Here is a 19,288-nt window from a genome sequence, read left to right as displayed (position 1 = left end):
TAATGTAAGGCATTACTTTTTTCAAAAGTAATATGTAATATGTAGTGCCTTACTTTTATGAGTAACGGACCCCAACTCTGATCCTCAGTGATGTATCCTGAGATCAACGGGGTTTGGGGTCTACAGTACCAACATCATACCAATCACTCAGCCCCAGCCAGGGTTGATCAAATCCCGATTTACGTCCCAGTAGCTATACCCTCGATCAGTCCATCAGGGAATGAGCAAGGCCACACAATCCGTTGCTCCGGAACTACTCTGCCGGGGCAGGGAGAACCAGATTCTGGCGCGTGGAAGGACTAGGTTCTGTGGATTGACTCCTGTCCGGGCCCCTCCTACGTCTCACCAGGGTTATAATGGCCCTCCTAAAGGCCTCACCGAGGTTTGTTGGGCTTCCTCCTCACGGAAGACACTGAGGCTGGGGCAGTAACCCATACTGATCACCTGGGTGCTGTCTACATGCAGGCTGTCACCCGTCTCTCCGGTGGTCACCAGACTATACCTTGAATCATGAACTCTAGACCTTGAACTAGTGATCTGTGAGACTCATGAACTATTATGAACATGAGCTGTGACACTGTGAACTGTTTATTTTCAATGCTGTTGATAGTGCTGCTGTTTTTTGTATGTGCACTCGCAATAGAGCACCGAAGTCTGACGTCACTTTCAGTAGAGGGCGTAGGTCCCCAGGTTCATGTATTTTTTTAGTTGCATTGTAATCCCCATAGGGGGGATTTTAGATCACTTCATATAAGAACTGTGTTTGAAAAATATACATGTCATCCCGGCCGCTTCACTCATAATTTATGGATATGAAGAATCAACTGACTGAGAGAAAACGCTAATGTTACTGCTGCTGAATTAGTTACATTTTCGCTAGAAGCAGACTGTATCATATATGAGTGACTGACTGTTGCAAACGATACAGAGACACCTCCCTGACAATAACGCCGAGACAGCTTGTTTATTTTTGGACCACACCGCTTATAGTAGACGATATTAAGATCACCCCATGTAATTCTCCATAGAGAAATTACTTCCGCGAACCAGGGGAATTGAAGGGATGAGTGAGTTACGTCAGGACTTCGGTGCTCTATAGAGTGTATGCACGTGACATCATCAGGAAAGCCTACTGACCAGCAAAAAACGACTTTCTGGCCTTGACTGCCCATACATCCAAACAGAAAAGTCTGATTGAGTTAAACAACATTAAACTCATTTTGTCACTCACTATTATGCATGATATAGAGAGTATCTCTCTATACCGTCAGACTCCAGCGGCGGGGGCCACAGCATGTCAGAGACCTACCGTCAGACTCCAGCGGCGGGGGCCACAGCATGTCGGAGCCAAACTCGCAGGAGCGCCTGAGGGAGCCTCCGTTCTCCGCCACGCTCAGAGCCCCCTTCCTCTTCAGAGACAGGTGGCCGATACCTGCAAAGGGACATGTATAGGGTTATTATTACTCAGAGACAGGTGGCCGATACCTGCAAAGGGACATGTATAGGGTTATTATTACTCAGAGACAGGTGGCCGATACCTGCAAAGGGACATGTATAGGGTTATTATTACTCAGAGACAGGTGGCCGATACCTGCAAAGGGACATGTAGGGTTATTATTACTCAGAGACAGGTGGCCGATACCTACAAAGGGACATGTAGGGTTATTATTACTCAGAGACAGGTGGCCTATACCTGCAAAGGGACATGGAGGGTTATTATTACTCTTTTCAAACATTCTGTTGGGGCTGGTGCTTGTTGTGGGAACCCCCAGGGTCCTTGAGGAGGTTCCAGGGGGTTCCCCAGCTAAGTTAGTTATTATAGCATCAATATAGAGGGTATGCACATTGCACATGACATCATCATCACACCCGGACGTTTACCCTTAAAACTGATTGCATTAAACAACGTTAAATTACGTTAAACTGACTTTTCCACTCACTTTGCCACTCGATTTGCTTTATTCACTTTATGAATACCCTCTATGGCCTCACTAAGGATTTTCCTTTCCTTTTTCTTATGAATAAAATGTAATTCTGTCCAATCTGTATGTTATAGAATATGCTAATACAATAACTTATACTATTGCCGTGGTTGTATTTTTTGTCCCCCTGCTCTTCTATTGGGACATTTAGACCGTGTCAAATGCCATGTCTCACCTAGACACAGGAACTGGCACACAACGGAATCCCCCCCCCCCCCCCGAGCAAGCTAGCAGGCCAGCTCTATTAGCTCATTGTTGTCAGCACTTGAGCAGAAAACCGGGTTCAAATCTGGGGTAGAAGAGGAAGGTTACACCCATTTTATCCCTACTACAACATTGGCTATTTGAAAACACGCTGTCGCATAGTGAAGTGTCGTGAGCTTGGAGATCGGCTATTTTCAAGAAGATCTTGAAATGCCTATTAAAGGTTTTATGACATTCATTTTCATTTATTTTTATTTTTATTTTTTATTTTAATGACCTCAATTACACCCAAAAAACCTGAACTTTGAACATTCAGTGGATTTTCTGTGGTCTGAAGTTTTCTTTGGAGTTTGGAAGCCTTTTGAGCTACAATGAAAACAGGCAACACAGTGAAAACAGTGACATCTGCTGGCAAATCCCATTGACATATATGGGATTTGCAGGCTCTTACATCACAAACTGCCGGCAAATCAGAGCACTTGTTTGAGCCAGAAAACCCCAGATCACAGAAAATCTACTGAATGTTAAAAGTTCATGTTTTTTGGGTGCAATTGAGATTAGAAAACCTAAAAAAAATAAGAACAATTCCAAAACCTTTTTTTTAATGTCACAATCCCTTTAATGTGGGGAGTCCTTGACATGAAAAGGATTGAGAACCACTAGATGTTCAGCACAGGGGAGCGAGATAGGACAGACGAGGAGGGTGCAGAGAGGACATATCCCGCCACACAGGCCAGCCGTGCGTGTGCGCTGAATTCAAACTCGCGTTGCCATGACTACGTCTATGACCTCTGGCGGCGTCACCAAGGTGGCCCACATACACGTCTAATATAGAGGCCGACCGATGGCACATTTTTGGGGGCCGATGGCGGGACCCATTTTGGGGTTGTATGTATATACCACCCCCGAACAGTCACTTTTGTTTGTATTTGTCTGTATATCTGTATTTTGTCAAAAAGTGTTCGTTCAATACATTTGAAACACTGGAAATCCATCCAACCGATTTCTCTTCGCAGATGATTGTAAGGCTGGGACTAATGCCACTGTAATAAGAAAGAAAGAAAGAAAGAAAGAAAGAAAGAAAGAGAGAAAGAGAGAACGTGAAGGCAACAGAACGCTTACCGTGGTGCGACTGCGACAGCAGGCTGTGCGGGTGGTGGTGGTGGGCCTGGCTGAGGTGAAAGTGCGACAGGTGGTGGTGCGCCGCCGAGGCCGAGGAGGCGTGCGGCTGCAGCAGGTGCGCCGTGGCGGCGGCGTGCGAGGAGATGTGCGCGTGCGCCAGGTTGTCGGCCAGGCGCCCCGCGTTGCCGCTGCCGCCGCTCTGCGTCGACGACGAGGACGAGGAGGTGGAGCCCAGGTGGGCCCCGGGGCCCCCGCCGCCTCCCAGGCCCAGGCCCTGCAGTCCCAGGCTGCCCGGGTGGTGGTGGTGGTGGTGGTGGTGCTGGTGGTGCTGGTGGTGGGGTCCCCCGAGGGGGACCCCGCCTCGGCTCATCCAGTGCTCCGCCACGGACATGTCGTCGCCCCCCGGGCCCCCCGGCTCCTCGTCGTCGTCGTCGACGTCGGAGCCCTCCGATGACGAGTCCGAGCACAGAGGAGACAGGCCTGGGGGTGGAGGAGAGGGAGGAGGAGAGAGGGGTCGACGTGTACAGGGGTTATAAACAGGCCTCGTTTGAACGAGGAAATGGAACAAGGACACTCACAACCTACCAGATGTCCTCCCTTTGCGTGGGACAGGCGTCAGCCACAAATTAGCATTTAAAAAACAATCCGACACGCCAGAACGGACCAAAGGTCCGACATGCGGAAATCACCCATCACTCCCGACAATGCGTTGCGCCGTGCTTTAGGTTATTGTTAGGTTAGGGTTTTGGGTAGGGTGTCAGTCTAATGACAGTCAGATCAATAGTATGACAGAACTAAAGCCTGTACCAAAGCCTGTACAAGAAAAACAATCGTGTCGTTTTTTCCACCAGTGCGAAAGGAAAGCAGTGCGACATGTCATTTTGTTCTCTACTGTCTGCCTCCATGTTCTCTCTCTCATACATCGTCGACCTTCCTTCACCTTTATGTCGGATTTCTGCCTAACACAAATGTCTCTCTGTGATTCCTCGCCGTAATTATGTCAGTCGCGACGAGAGAGGAACTCATCGTCTACCAATTGCTGTCATGCAAACGTCTCTGTAATTGTGTTAATCGTGTCAGTCTAGGCTCTAATTATGGCTCTAATTACGCTGGTGTGAATGTGTGTGAGCGTTAACACACAGCGTGTGGTGGTTGAGGGCTTCATGCTCTCAACCACAACACCACTAGTACACCACCAGAGATACACAGATCCCCCATTACTATTCATGGTGAACAGAGCAACCAGGTATGTTCGTACAAATACCTAGGAGTAGAAATAGACCATCTTTTGTCATGGAAAGATCAGATCGATTGAGTGTGTGAGAAAACAAAGCAAATAATCTACTTCCTTCGCCGTCTAAGATCCTTCGGTGCTAGTAGACAGATGTGTTCTTCAGTACTGTAGTACCACCTGGTTTGGATGTTTGTCTGCAGCCCTAAAGTCACAACTGCTGCAACAACTGAACAGATGGTTGGACAATCTCTTCAGAAACCTATAACACATATGATAACAGCATCTTAAGGTTAGCAAGGAATGGTCTACTACTCTATAGCGATGGAAGATACAGGGATTATTTTGAGGATTTAACCTTTTCTTCCCACACATCATCCAGTGTCCACACATCTCCATGGAGACTGGGAAGACTCCATGGAGACTGGGAAGCGGCGGCCGTGCTACAAGCCAGAGGATGCATAATTTGCTTTTGTCTTCGGAGAAGACGAGTGCAGAAACCGAACAAAACGTTCAGCCACTTAATGTTGGCTTTCATACTAGATCCTGCTTGGACAACCACTTCAGAAACGTTATACATCCACGTATGATAACAGCATCCTACGGTTAGCAAGGAATATCACCTCTAATACTAACCATGTGGTGTATGGAGAATATAGGTTGCTGCTACCTTCAGGAAGGAGATATGGTGTACCAGCATACATTAAGGTCAGACTGAAGAGGTCCTTTGAGGCTTAATCAGGAGTTGTAGTAGCCATTTGGTAATCTACGCGGTGGACATTGCTCTTCATGTCTTTATGTATGTAATATTCTTTTGTTCTGTGTCAAATGTGTGTATATGTGTTTCTGCATACTTGGCTGCTGGGTCGCAAGACAAATTTCAGTGTGAACTGACAATAAAGTACCATATCATATCATGCTAGTTTTCTACGTTTTCGCTCCACATCAAATAATATATTCGCTGAAAATCGCAGATCTACAAGCTCTCCGAGAGAGCTCTAAGAGAGCTTGTAGATCTGCTATATTGTGCGAAGGTCCCCCCCCCCCCCCCTGAATATGGATGCTGGGGTTGCACAGACCTACAAGTTCACAACGCGTAGCAGAAGCAACGCCTTTTAAAACACAATCTATGCCAAACTCGAGAAATATAAACCTCCCCTTTGCCAAACACGAGAACACAAGAAATGTGTTAAAAGAGTATTAATCCAAAATTAATACGATTACATTTACCGTATTTTAGCTTCCCCTCGCTAGGCAACGCTTGATTCTATGGTGTGACGTCATACAAATCCCAAAACTCTGAGCACGCGCACACGTTCTTTAGCTGTGTTTTTTGTGATATGAGGTGAGGGAAGGTTAGGAGCTCAATAAAAAATGATCACGACGTCCCGGTTAGCATATTAACGCTTCCAACGCTAGCAAAGGTGATCCACTGCGGCACGAAAATGGCCGATTACTACTACTACTTCCGGTTCACAGGGTCTACTTCGCTGCCTTTTCGGTGCATTCTGTCGGCACTGACTACAGAGCGCTGGAGTCAATGGTGGCATGGAATCGTTAAGGCTCCCCTGATTTGGGTGGACGGGGGGGGGACTGTCAATAGACCCACAATAGACACACAACACGACGACCTTCTAAAACCTCGTCTTTCCCAGACTACAGTGCGTGGGTGCTGTTGTTACCGTAGCATTATGCTGAATTGCTTATAATCGCTTTTGCTTTTTTTAACCCATTCTGAACGGGAACCCATTTTGGTGTCGGCATCATGTCATGCTTTAGCTATTGAAAAATAGCAGATCTACAAGCTCATAGCGCGCCACCGAGTGGCGCGATACGAGCTTGTAGGTCTGCTATTTTTGAAAAATCGAAGACACTTTTAGAATCTGATCTCAGGTCAGAATGGGTTAATAATGAAACTGTCAGGATGTAATAGACATTTTTAGAATCTGATCTCAGGTCAGAATGGATTAAAACTTCTTCATCCGCCTAATGCAGTTCGCTTTGAGCCAAAGGTCCCACTGTACCTCAGTGTGTGTGTGTGCGTGCGTGGACTCTCTTACCAATTCTGTGGCATTCTCTGGAGCTATCATTTTTTTCCCCCTTTTTTTGTATCTTTTTTATTTTTTTGGGCTGAGCATCTAAACGGCTGAGAGGAGCAGACACGAGCATTACAACGTAATCCTCCCCGGGCACGGGGCAGGCTTTTGTGGGGTCGGTATTTTGGGCTTAAGTAAGATGGAATTCAATTGAAAAAACCACTGTGTGTCTGTCTCCTCGTGTGTGTGTGTGCATGTGTGCGTATGTGTGTGCACGCTGTAGGGGTGTATATCGCAATTTTGAATGCCACATTATTTTTCTAACCTTAAATCGATTTGAAGGTTTCCGAATCTTTTTGGTATGTTTTTTCATGTCAAAAAGACTGACTGACGTAACTTTTCATGGTTTATATTGTTTATAATAGTGGAGAAAAAAATCGTAATACCGAATCGCAATAACCGCAATATAATTAAGAATCGCGATATAAATCAAATTGGCAGGTATCAAGATCGTATCATTGAATCGTCCCATTCATAGTGTAATTGTGTGCGTGCGTGAGTGCGTGTGTCTCTCCCTGTTGTTGAATAGAAAGTAATACTATTTGCCATTATGGCGTATTATTTTCACATCAAAGCTGGACTTACTGAAATGCTACAGTATGGTCACATAAATCTCCTCAGGAGAAACTCTTTTGTCATCTTAGTTTGCAATGTTGTGATCTTTAACCCTGTAAGACCCGGATTAATTTCTACTTTCTACTAAAAAAGAGATTTCAACCTTACTACTACTTTGTACTACTAGGAATTAGGTTAAAAGAAATATGTAAAAGTTTGATGAAAATTGTATGCACATTATATAATTATTATATACCGGTAATAATATAATAAATTAATAATTTACATTTGGGGGATATCTTTCACAATAATGAATAAAACATGTTCTAGACATTCTAATGATCACAAAAAAAAGTAAAAAACATATATTACAATTATTTTACTTACTTTTATTAGGGTTAAAGGTCAAAAGTCATAGGTTAAAAAATGTTCAAAATTGCACAGAGTCCAGACATTTTTAATTCGTGTGAATTTCAGCCTCTGTGGGGGGTATTTATATGCAAATATCATGACCAATGGCATTGCATTGGCATTGCAATGAACATCACTGAAAAAAGAACAGAAAAAAATTATAATAATTAAGTAATTCATTAAAATATAATTGTTGCTATAAAGCAATGCTGGGTCTTAGAGGGTTAAAAGGTGGCTTATCGAACATGCAAGGCATTTGTATGCTGGGTAGGAATGGTTTTCTTTTGCAGTTTGCTAAGCGAACCGTAATTGGGCAAAAGGGATTCTTGGATTTCAGAAGTCAAGGAAAGGGGGGGGGGTATTGAAGCCAAAAGAACACGGGTACATATCATCACTGTCGGGCATAAACTCCACATTCTGAAGGGTTTTTTTCCCCTCAAGTAAAGCCCTACTTGATCACACTATACAGCATCACACAAAAGTAGCAGATCCGCGAGCTCTTAGTTGACAGTTTTTTGCAGTTTGCTAAGCGAAACGTAATTGGGCAAAAGGGATGCTTGGATTTCAGAAGTCAAGGAAAGGGGGGTATTGAAGCCAAAAGAACACGGGTACATATCATCACTGTCGGGCATAAACTTCCCTCCCAGGTTTTTTTCCCTCAAGTAAAGCCATACTTGATCACACTATACAGCATCACACAAAAGTAGCAGATCCGCGAGCTCTTAGTTGACAGTTTTTTGCAGTTTGCTAAGCGAAACGTAATTGGGCAAAAGGGATGCTTGGATTTCAGAAGTCAAGGAAAGGGGGGTATTGAAGCCAAAAGAACACGGGTACATATCATCACTGTCGGGCATAAACTTCCCTCCCAGGTTTTTTTCCCTCAAGTAAAGCCATACTTGATCACACTATACAGCATCACACCAAAGTAGCAGATCCGCGAGCTCTTTAGTTGACGTCGACTCCTGAGAAGCAAAAACGTGCCGCATAATAACGACGTGTGCGACTCACCTGGAGGCGTGTACGCGTCCATGGACGTCTGCACCACCAGCGAGCGTCTCTTGGAGGGCATGGGCACGGCCACCTTCCTCTCCACATGGCGCGCCAACACAGCCTGCACCGCCTCCGTGTGCACATCTGACAGGTGGACAGAGGGGGGAGTATAAACATAGAAAGGCAGAGAGAGGGAGGGAGGGAGGGGACGGTTGGAGTGGGGGAGATAAGAGGAGGGAAGACCTTTAATAAAACATAACAATATGCAACAGGCCACAAGAATAATCCCTTTTGTTCATGCACACGCACAGCCACAGAGAGAGATTATACTCAAAAGCAATGTGAAAAATAGAACACAGACATTAATTGAGAGTGGCTGACAATATTGGACTATGTTATCATCAGATAAAAAAAACTAAAATGTGTCTGTCCGTTGGAGAAGAAAACCGTCAAAACAGTGTGACATTTTTGTTGAGAAGTGTTGAGAAGAGCAATACGTTCCCCATGCATCCTCTTTCCCTTCACGCTTCAATTTGTTTCTTTTTCTTTTTTCTTTATTTGGTGGAAATACTCTATATTCTTTGCTGTCGGTCTAGATCCAGACTCTAGATCGGATACGGAAACACTACACACTCGTCTGTACGTGTGAATTATTGGATGCGGAAGGGCAGTCATCTAGCAATGTTAGTTTAACCCATTCTGACCTGAGATCAGATTCATACGAGGTTTCCGCCGGACACACACTGGTCCTGATGAACCCATTCTGACCTGAGATCAGATTCTAGAAATGTCAGTCGCTCTTTGATTTAAAAAAAATAGCAGACCTACAAGCTCGTATCGCGCCACTCGGTGGCGCGATATGAGCTTGTAGATCTGCTATTTTTAAATAGCTAAAGCATAACATGATGCCGACACCAAAATGGGTTCCCTGTTCAGAATGGGTTAACCCATTTAGGCCTGACGTCGAAATAAAAAAGAAATCTTCTGAAAGAATATATGTTACATTTTCAAAGATTTTTTTTAAATAGCAGACCTACAAGCTCGTATCGCGCCACTCGGTGGCGCGATATGAGCTTGTAGATCTGCTATTTTTCAATAGCTAAAGCATAACATAGTGCTAACACCAAAAGGTGTTCCCGCCCCAAAATGGGTTAAACTTGTTGTCCTGATGTTCAGTGTGTGCATTAGATTGCATTGAAATGCATTGGCACATTTTGGCCTCGCATGGTATTGGCCTAGCACTTTGTTTGGAGCTAAACTGCTGTCGGGGGGGGGACCAACTAACTCCATTTTTTTATTGTTTTATTTTGTTTTAAATTTGTGACTCTTTTTGATGCAGAGACAGTCGTGGTTCTTTTTTCTTTTCTTTTCTTTTAATCCAAAATGAGTTAGCACAGGCAGACTCTTCACATACAGAGCATGTCTGAAATAAATGTCAGAGCTTAAAATCGACATGTAAATATGAAATAAATGCTTAAACATGTAGCTATAGGTGTAATGTTAGAGTCCACAGAAGTGAACCTTTCAAGCCTGTTTTCTCAACTCACTGTTTTCTCCAAGACATTTACTCTATAAGCCAGAACTCTCCAAAACTGGTGGGTCAAACTGAACAACCAATATGTCAATTTGAGTCCTTAACCCATTCTGACCGGGCACCCGTTTTGGTGTTGGCATCATGTCGTGCTTTAGCTATTTAAAAATAGCAGATCTACAAGCTCATATCGCGCCACCGAGTGGCGTGATACGAGCTTGTAGGTCTGCTATTTTTTGAAAAATCGAAGAACGACTGACATTTTTAGAATCTGATCTTGGGTCAGAATGGGTTCGTCAGACCAGTGTGTGTCCAGTGGAAACCTTGTGTGAATCTGATCTCAGGTCAGAATGGGATTAAGGAAAAGCAACAAAAGAAAAGGAGAAACAAAAAAAAACAATCCACTTGCTAACAGCTGGACCCGTTCCCATAATGCGGTTCCAGTACCTGATCTGTAGCGCTCGTCCCGCGTGCCAGAGGTGCGTCGTCGATGGAAGCGCGCTGCAGAGGGGGGGCCGTGGGGGGGCCTGTGAGACATGGGCCCTTCCATACCTGCACAGAGAGAGGCACGCACACACATACACACACAGATAATAGGCAGATGGACAACACAAGACACGGACAGACAGACAGACACACACGCACACGCACACACGCGCACACACACACACACACACACACACACACACACACACGCACACGCACACACACATATACACACAGATAATAGGCAGATGGACAACACAAGACATGGACAGACAGACAGACACACACATATACACACAGATAATAGGCAGATGGACAACACAAGACACGGACAGACAGACAGACACACACGCACACGCACACACGCGCACACACACACGCACACACACACACACACACACGCACACGCACACGCACATGCACATGCACATGCACATGCACACGCACACGCACACGCGCACACGCACACAGACATATCACGAATCGATGGATACATTGCAGGGAAAGTCATCAAAGTTCAGGGGCTGTCAAAATGAAAATGGAGATGATTGCATTTCAGGAGAGAGACTTCCAAAACTAAATAAATAAATAAATAAAACATTACTGGGACCCTGACGAAGGCTGAGTGCCGAAACCCCCTTGGTCCTTTTTGTAATGTTCTTTGCCATGCCTTAACTCTTAAATAAAAAAGCCTTTTTTTCCCCACCTCACTGGAACAGAGTGCCTTGGATCGTCTTCTTTAATGTTATGATTTAACCGTTGACCTCGCTTTCAGTTCAACATACAAAGGACCAAAGAAAGCGCTCCCTTCCTCTATTCAACATCATTAATGGATTGTTGCATTTACAACAGGGCCTAAAGATAGGAAGCTTAGCTAGCTAGTAGTTATCTATCATGTCATTGACTGTAGAAGTCCGGCTATACTGTGCATTTGTCCTACATCCATCCTCCATTGGTTCTGCACACAATTATTTTTCCAAGGTTACACAATAAAAACTAAATTAATTCACTTTAACACGAAACTGTCCTCCAACTATGCCAAACAGTCCTTATTCATTCCCACAGCTATTCTTCCAAACTACTCCTCACGGCGACATAACAAAAGAAGCCCAGCCCAGTTGAGCAAGTTGTGCCTTAAAACCGTGAGACAATGTGCAAAAGCTGCACATTCAAATCATCAGGGGTGAATTCACAAACAATGGATTTCTGCCCACAAATGGAACCAGGAATTGCCAGTCAATCGCACCCCGTCTGCCCCGTCTTAAAGGGGACTGCCCATAGATCCGAAGTCCCGTTAGTCCGAACATGCAACATGCACTTCTCCCGTGCTTGCGGTTTAGTTTTGCGTTTGATTGTAACCATCCATGTGACAAAGTACAGTCTAATGCAGTGGTTCCCAAATTGTGGCTCAACAGTAAACAAGTATTAAGTATTATAAGTCAAGAACATTTTAATCCCTCTAAGATGAATTACTAGTTTACTACCATTACTAAAGTAACCAACAAACTATAGTACTATACTGTGAAAAATGGTCAAACATTGGCCAAAATGTCACATATTACCAAAGAAAGATACTACTTTCTACTTAGAATGTTCCTATTCTCTGCCCCGTAACTCTCAGGATTTCAAACCTTTAAGGGTCCATTTGGAACCGCACTTTGAGAACCACTGTTCCAGATTTGTTTAGTCTTGGTATATCGGGTCTGTACACGGTGTCGATCAATATTCAAGTTATGGAATCGTATCGGGAAGGAAAAAAAACATTGTAAAACTAGAAAAAGTGCCCTTCTGGGCACAGGTCTCCACCAGGATAGGAATGTAGGACATCTGGTGGTTGGATAAAAGGGCAACAAAAGTAAATTAGAGGTAAAAACACTTTTCGGCCAGTTATAGCGCCACCTTGAGGCTGAGTTGAAATTGTTCATGTGGCATTTCTTCCTCGGCCTAGTGGAAATGTGCGTGCACAATTTCACGGAAATCACGCGATGTGTTCATGATTTGCAGCATTTTGTTTGAAACTGAGCACTCCTGTGAACTTTGGAAGCCAATCTTAACCAATCAGGATGGAGTCTGAGAAATCTGAAAGACCCGTTTCGTTGAATGGCTCTAGAGAGACTGTGTACCAATTTGCGCGATGTTTGGACAAAATCTGTAGGTGTGCTGTGCAAAAACTTGTTTTGCACAAAGCGGCCTCCTGGTGGCGCTATAACAGGCCGTTCTGGAAATTTTGGGGCAGAGGTTCATCGTTGGCATCCAGGGAGTGTGTGTGCAAAATTTGGCATCGACCGGGTTAACGGTGCCGGAGATTAGCTGCTCACGGACACACACACGGACGGACGGACACACGGACGGACGGACGGAGTGCAAAACATACTCTCCCCCCATGCCTTCGGCCTGGTGGAGACAACAAAGCCAATAGAAAGACTGACAGTATCAATATTGTTGAGTGCCAAACCTCAAATAGGCTACATTTACAGACCATGAGGGTTCTTGGATTATTATTTTTTTATATTTTTTTTATCCCACCATTTTGTAACAGGATCACATTAGATGATTGACACAGGGGTGAAAAATGTCACCCCTGTGTCAATCATCTAATGTGATCCTGGGCTCTACACACCCTCCACCAACCTTGTCCCCATATATGGTGGACAAGGGGAGAGCAACGGACTTGAACTCATGCTTCCTTCATGCCTGAGTGTCCAAGTTGCTCCTTTACACCTGACAGGGGGGAGTTTCCCTGGTTGGACGTAGCGCGTGGAAGGAACACGTTATTCCAACCAGTTCCTTTCCCCTCCATCAGGCGCCCCGGCTGGCCGGTTCTTGGATTTTAACCAATAATATGGTTAAAATCCTTAGAACCCTGATGTTCTGTGAACGTTAATAGAATTAACAGCGTCAAGCACACACTTGCTGCGTCATCATAGATAGCACAGTCCATAGGCTTGCTGCAAGGATGCTTGGATACAGCAGACTGGAAGCTTGTGTACACAATGACAAAGTATGAAATGCAAATTAAATGTCACACTCTTGCCCGAGTGTGCCATCCCTGACTTTGCCCTGACTTTCCCCTGGCTGATTGTGAGACTGTGTCCACCTGTGCTTCTAAGCTCAGTAAGCTGAAGAGACTTTGGTTAATGAGTATGGAGGTATATTAGGGACTCTGTTAGGTTGCTCGATTATAATGCTGTGTTTCCCGAGATTTTGGATGTTATGTTATATTGCCCAGGGAGGGTTTTCTGAGTTAAAAGGAGTGTTTGAGTGCAAGTCGTTGCCTGGGTTCTTCTGCATAAGGGTCCAAATACTGAGGTGTTCCTGACATTTAGGATATACAGTATACTGTATACAGATCCCCATTCAATGGGTCGTAATATAATATCCACTCGTGAGCATGCCTGGCAATACACGACCATGGCTTTGCCATGCGGCTACAATCACTGCAGCTATGATCAGTGGATAGTCTGGGCATGACCGGCGTAGGGCATGACCGTATGTGCTTCAGTTACAAGAAAACAACAAGCAAAATCCCATATTAATTATTTCTTTCCCAAGTCCGTATGTATATGTACGTCTACGCTAGGTGGCGTCATATCCCAAGTCCGTATACAGTACATAACCCCAACGTGGACTCCGTCTATATAATGGATGATTCCTACGGAAGCCTTTAAAGGTATATTCAGTGATTTCACTCAAAAAACCTTAGGTTTCGTTTTTGGCTGGGACCTAAGCCTTTCATCCAATCAGGATAGAGAGTCAAAAAACGAAACCTAAGGTTTTTTGACCCCCAGGGGTTAACTGGGGACAGGGAGGAACTCCTTATATGGTCAGCACACTCTATAGTAGGGAGGATTATCACAACAAAACAAAAAAATAAGTGATATTTGAATTAAGTGAAATCACTGAATATACCTTTAACGTCGGTCCAGTTCCCATAGCAACGCCCTACCGTTCCAACCATGGGATTGCAAATATATTCTCAGTGCAAAGCAGTGGAAGGGAAGAATTTCAAACAGTCTCAACTCTTCTTCTAAAATTGCTGTCCTTGGTGGTGGGTTTTCTGCCATCCACATTTCGGATTTAATTTGTGCCTTTTTACCGCGATTCTGGCGCCGTGTTAAAGCTTCTGAGTGACGAGAGCCTCTACACACATTCATGAATCCACTTGCTGACCGGCTGTTGGTATTAAGCAAAAATGTTATAGGGGTGTGAACCTACCATTAACATCCTATATTAGGCAACACTTTCAAAGTTTCCTTATGCTTTAAGTAGCATGTGGATTCATGAATGTATATGTATGTATAGACGCCTTAACCCATTCTGACCGGGCACCCATTTTGGTGTTGGCATCATGTTATGCTTTAGCTATTGAAAAATAGCAGATCTACAAGCTCATATCGCGCCACCGAGTGGCGCGATACGAGCTTGTAGGTCTGCTATTTTTTTTTAAATCGAAGAACGACTGACATTTTTAGAATCTGATCTCAGGTCAGAATGGGTTAATCAGACCAGCGTGTGTCCAGTGGAAACCTCGTGTGAATCTGATCTCAGGTCAGAATGGGTTAAGAGACAACGTCACACTGATAGAAACAGGATGCGCACGCAAATTCTGATTGATAAAAGAATGCTCTCCTGACTCTGAGACGGTGAGACCTGAGTTGGAGCTGCCTCGGCTTGAGTCATGTTGCACAACATTCACAGCTCAGAGGTCTCGTTCTGTCTTAATTCTCCACAAATCTCTGTGATTGGAATTTTACTATAATCGGCAGTGTCAATTCCTTGTGCTTATTGTGTTTAATCAGACCAGTGTGTGTCCGGCGGAAACCTCGTATTTGGTATGGTCATACCAAAGACTCTAAATAATGGGACCCAGTGCCTCCCTGCTTGACACTCAGCATCAAGGGTTGGATTGGGGGTGGGAAGTGAGGACGCTGGCGTCGACTGTTCGCCGCTTCACCTCCCAATGTATGAATGAATGAACCATTGTAAGCGCTTTGAGTAGGCACATAGTGCATAGAAAAGCGCCATAAAAATGCAATTCATTATTATTATTATTATGAATCTGATCTCAGGTCAGAATGGGTTAATTGTCTAGTCAAAGAAGTTATTAGATTTGCACGAGTGAGGCTGTGTTGGAGCTACTGCACACAAAACAACCAGTTTGTGAGTCACATAACTCTATGGGCTCAGTTCACTCTGGAGTTGGAGATACGGTATAGACCGGATACAGAAACGGCCTTTCTCTGTGCCTATGGTGTGTGCAAAAAATTACCGGATACAGTAGGCGGGCTACAAAAAATGTAATAACTTGCGCAAGCAGAGCGCGCAAGTAATAATTTCGCCCGGTCTGTGTGCACCGTGCCAGCCGACCCGCCACTTGATGCGTATGCGAATAAAACAGCAAATTTGTGCCTGGTTTGCTGGGACCAGATTACATAAATGACCATATGTCTTACGTCATCATTTAGAGCTAGTCATACGTATACTATATACATAATCAGTAAAATAAAATAGCAAATTGTGCCTGATTCGCTGGGACCAGAGTACATGGTGTGTGTATATGTATGACTAGCTCTAAATGATGACGTAAGACATATGGTCATTTATGTAATCTGGTCCCAGCAAACCAGGCACAAATTTGCTGTTTTATTCGCATACGCATCAAGTGGCGGGTCGGCTGGCACGGTTTTTGGCGCAAAGTAACCACAGTATACCGCTAATCAACTTACAACTACATACTCTATATAGTATATGTATATGTATATGTATGTCTTAAGTCTTCATTTAGAGCTAGTCATACGTATACTATATACATAATCAGTAAAATAAAATAGCAAATTGTGCCTGATTTGCTGGAACCAGAGTACATGGTGTGTATATGTATGACTAGCTCTCAATGATGACGTAAGAAATATGGTCATGTATGTAATCTGGTCCCAGCAAACCAGGCACAAATCTGCTGTTTTATTTGCATACGCATCAAGTGGCGGGTTGGCTGGCACGGTTTTTGGCGCAAAGTAACCACAATATACCGCTAATCAACTTACAACTACATACTCTATATAGTATATGTATACATAGATTTAGTATTAATATCACTATAGTCCAAGATGAAATACATTTAAAACAATTGACAATTTACAATAAATAATAAAATAATTATACTGTATAACATATTTTAATTCAGTTTATATACCTTTTTTTTCATCACATATCAATGATTTATTTATTTTTTTAAACTAAAAAGGGATCTAGAATATTTCTAAATTGATAAAACTGTATTTCTTATATAGATAGAAACTTGAACCATACTTAATAATACTAGGTGTTTACATGCATAAAGTAGATAGGTAGCAAATAGTTAATTAATAATTAGACATTTCAAACGTTCCTTCACAGAGATACTGAGATTCCATAGTTTACAGCGGTTGAAAATACTTGCGCGCTCTGCTTGCGCACTAGTTGGCCATTTATGGCCTACTAGTGTGCAACAAGCAAGTATGCACTCGACAGAGTGCAGTTCTAGTTCAATAATGTGGTTAAAGACCGCTTTGAAACACATGGTTTTCTATGCATTTTGGGAGGCGTGGCACTGGTCCGACCGCTCTTTAGCCTGACCACAAACCCTTAACCACACCCACACGTTTTGGGGGTTTGACACAAAATGTTGACACGAAAATGGGGGGGGGGGGGTTTGACCCTCGGTAAGAAGGTGTCCCTTATGTAAATCTCTGGGAGTCCCGGGAAGAACTTCAAGCCACTTTCACCCCTACAACCAACTCTCTGAGACTAAGAACTTTCACTCTACTACGAGTAGTAGTCTGTACTGTAGTGAAAGTTAACTGCAATTGCATTGTTTGAAACTCAAAGCCAATGTGACAGCTGTGTAAGTGAACGCACACATGCACGCCTGCGCAACTGGCTGTGTCCATCATTGAGTCATCTTTTGTGCAATGTGGCCCTCACCCAAACACGACACCCACGTTTTGACTTTTAACTCTGGCATTTGTGAGTTGGAGGCATTTTTGTAATGGCTTATTTGCATATAAAAAGGTTTGTGTCAATTGTACGCATAATTACAATCATTTAAACACATGCAAAATAGCACCAGAGCAGCGAGAGATGCTGTTTGCCGTGGCAGTGCAGTGCAGGAGTTTATGTTTGTCTTATTTGCTCGAGTTTAGCAGCCACACAAACCTTTTATAGTAAAAGAAATGACATTGGTAACTTCTTTGATGCACGTCACGAAAACACTCAGAGGAACCAGGCCCAAGCTGAACTCTAGGGAGTCCTGAGTCCTGACCTACATTCACTAGTGAGTGAACAGTATTATATACACTGTATATAAATGATTGAATGTAAAGGTTTTGTAGCAATTTGTAGCAATTGTAGAAATATTAGACGTTAATTGTCAAATGTTCAAGCATGTGCTATCATGTATGCTTTGCATTACTTAATCGCCCACTGCCGAGATCGTCTTTTGACGTATTTTAAGTCTCAAGTCTCAGCCAGCCAAGCCCCCAGACTTCCATTGAAGTGAATAGCGGGGGGGGGGGCTTGTAGATTGGCTATTTTCAAATTGCCGAAATATACATAGGGCTGAAGTGGGTAATGCATGATGTCAACATCATGCATGATCAGTTTTCAAATAATTGTAGTGGAGTCAAAGTAAATGTTTTACCTCTGAGATGTTATGTAGTAGAGGTACAAGTTTGGGAAATTGGAAATACTCAAGTAAAGAACAAATACCTCAACATTGTACCTATATGCACTTTGTTACTTTCCACCATTCCAACCAAAGTAATACGCACAGACAGAATGGGACGCAGCTTCGACTACAGGCGAGGGAACCATAAGGAACTTCATTTGTGAATTCACGTACTTGGGGGTGCTAGGGCTGGGTATTGCCTACAAACTCACATACGATACGTAACATGATACAGAGGCCACAGTGTTGACTTCAAATAATGCCCCACGTGTCGGTATAGACCACCGATTGCCGATGTTTTCACAAATACATGAATTTGAAACATAACAAGCCAGGAAATAAATAATAATAATATATGTTTTGATGGAAAAATGAAAAAGATCTATATTATCGTAGCGGTCAGGTAGAAACTGATGCTGATGTTTGTTTTTATAAAAGTCACACACAGCATTTCCTGCCGTATCGATATGGTAGCCTCTGTATCGATACGATTATCGGCAAGGAATACGATACTATTATTGCCATATCAATTTAATTGAACTCACCCCTATTTGGTGCACTGCTTTGGTCTCAATGACTCTGCAGTGGACACCACGTACAATTCTATCTTGGTACAGAGGTTAATATTTTGACTGGGGGGGGGGCGAGGGGGGGGGGGGGGGGGGCGAGGGGGTCAGAGGTTTTGCTATGTTACCTAGTCCAGTGTGCCTGAAATATGCCCTGATCAGCTTGGACCTCTTCTTCTCATAACCCTTCTGAGTGATGTCCCCTGTAAGAGAGAGAGGGAGAGAGATAGAGAGCATGTGTGAGTGAGTGAGTGAAAGAGCGCGAGGGACAGAGAGACGAGAGAGTGAATGAGAGAAAAGACGCTTGAGAGTGAAACACTGAGAGGGTGAGGTGAGGCGTGCGTCTTATAATGTAGTAGATTCCATTACATTCCATTCCAGCAGCCAGCTCGTAGCATGGCTCGTTAGG

General features: G+C 43.8%; 1 protein-coding gene across 1 annotated transcript in view; it reads right to left on the bottom strand.

Annotated features, from left to right (window-relative positions):
• Positions 1-19,288, bottom strand: part of LOC310868280 (disco-interacting protein 2 homolog C-like) — a 104,176-nt gene that overhangs the window by 62,506 nt on the left and 22,382 nt on the right. The window contains exons 2-5 of the mRNA XM_083778634.1: positions 10,570-10,674; positions 8,610-8,735; positions 3,309-3,788; positions 1,310-1,432 (exon numbers count right to left, since the gene is read on the bottom strand). Coding sequence (XP_083634760.1) covers positions 1,310-1,432; positions 3,309-3,788; positions 8,610-8,735; positions 10,570-10,674 — 834 coding nt within the window. The remainder of the gene's footprint in view (positions 1-1,309; positions 1,433-3,308; positions 3,789-8,609; positions 8,736-10,569; positions 10,675-19,288) is intronic.

Source organism: Protomyctophum parallelum, assembly GCF_964188405.1.
Source record: "Protomyctophum parallelum genome assembly, chromosome: 12".
In the NCBI taxonomy this organism is placed as follows: Eukaryota; Metazoa; Chordata; class Actinopteri; order Myctophiformes; family Myctophidae; genus Protomyctophum; species Protomyctophum parallelum.
This window is presented reverse-complemented; position numbering and strand designations above follow the sequence as displayed.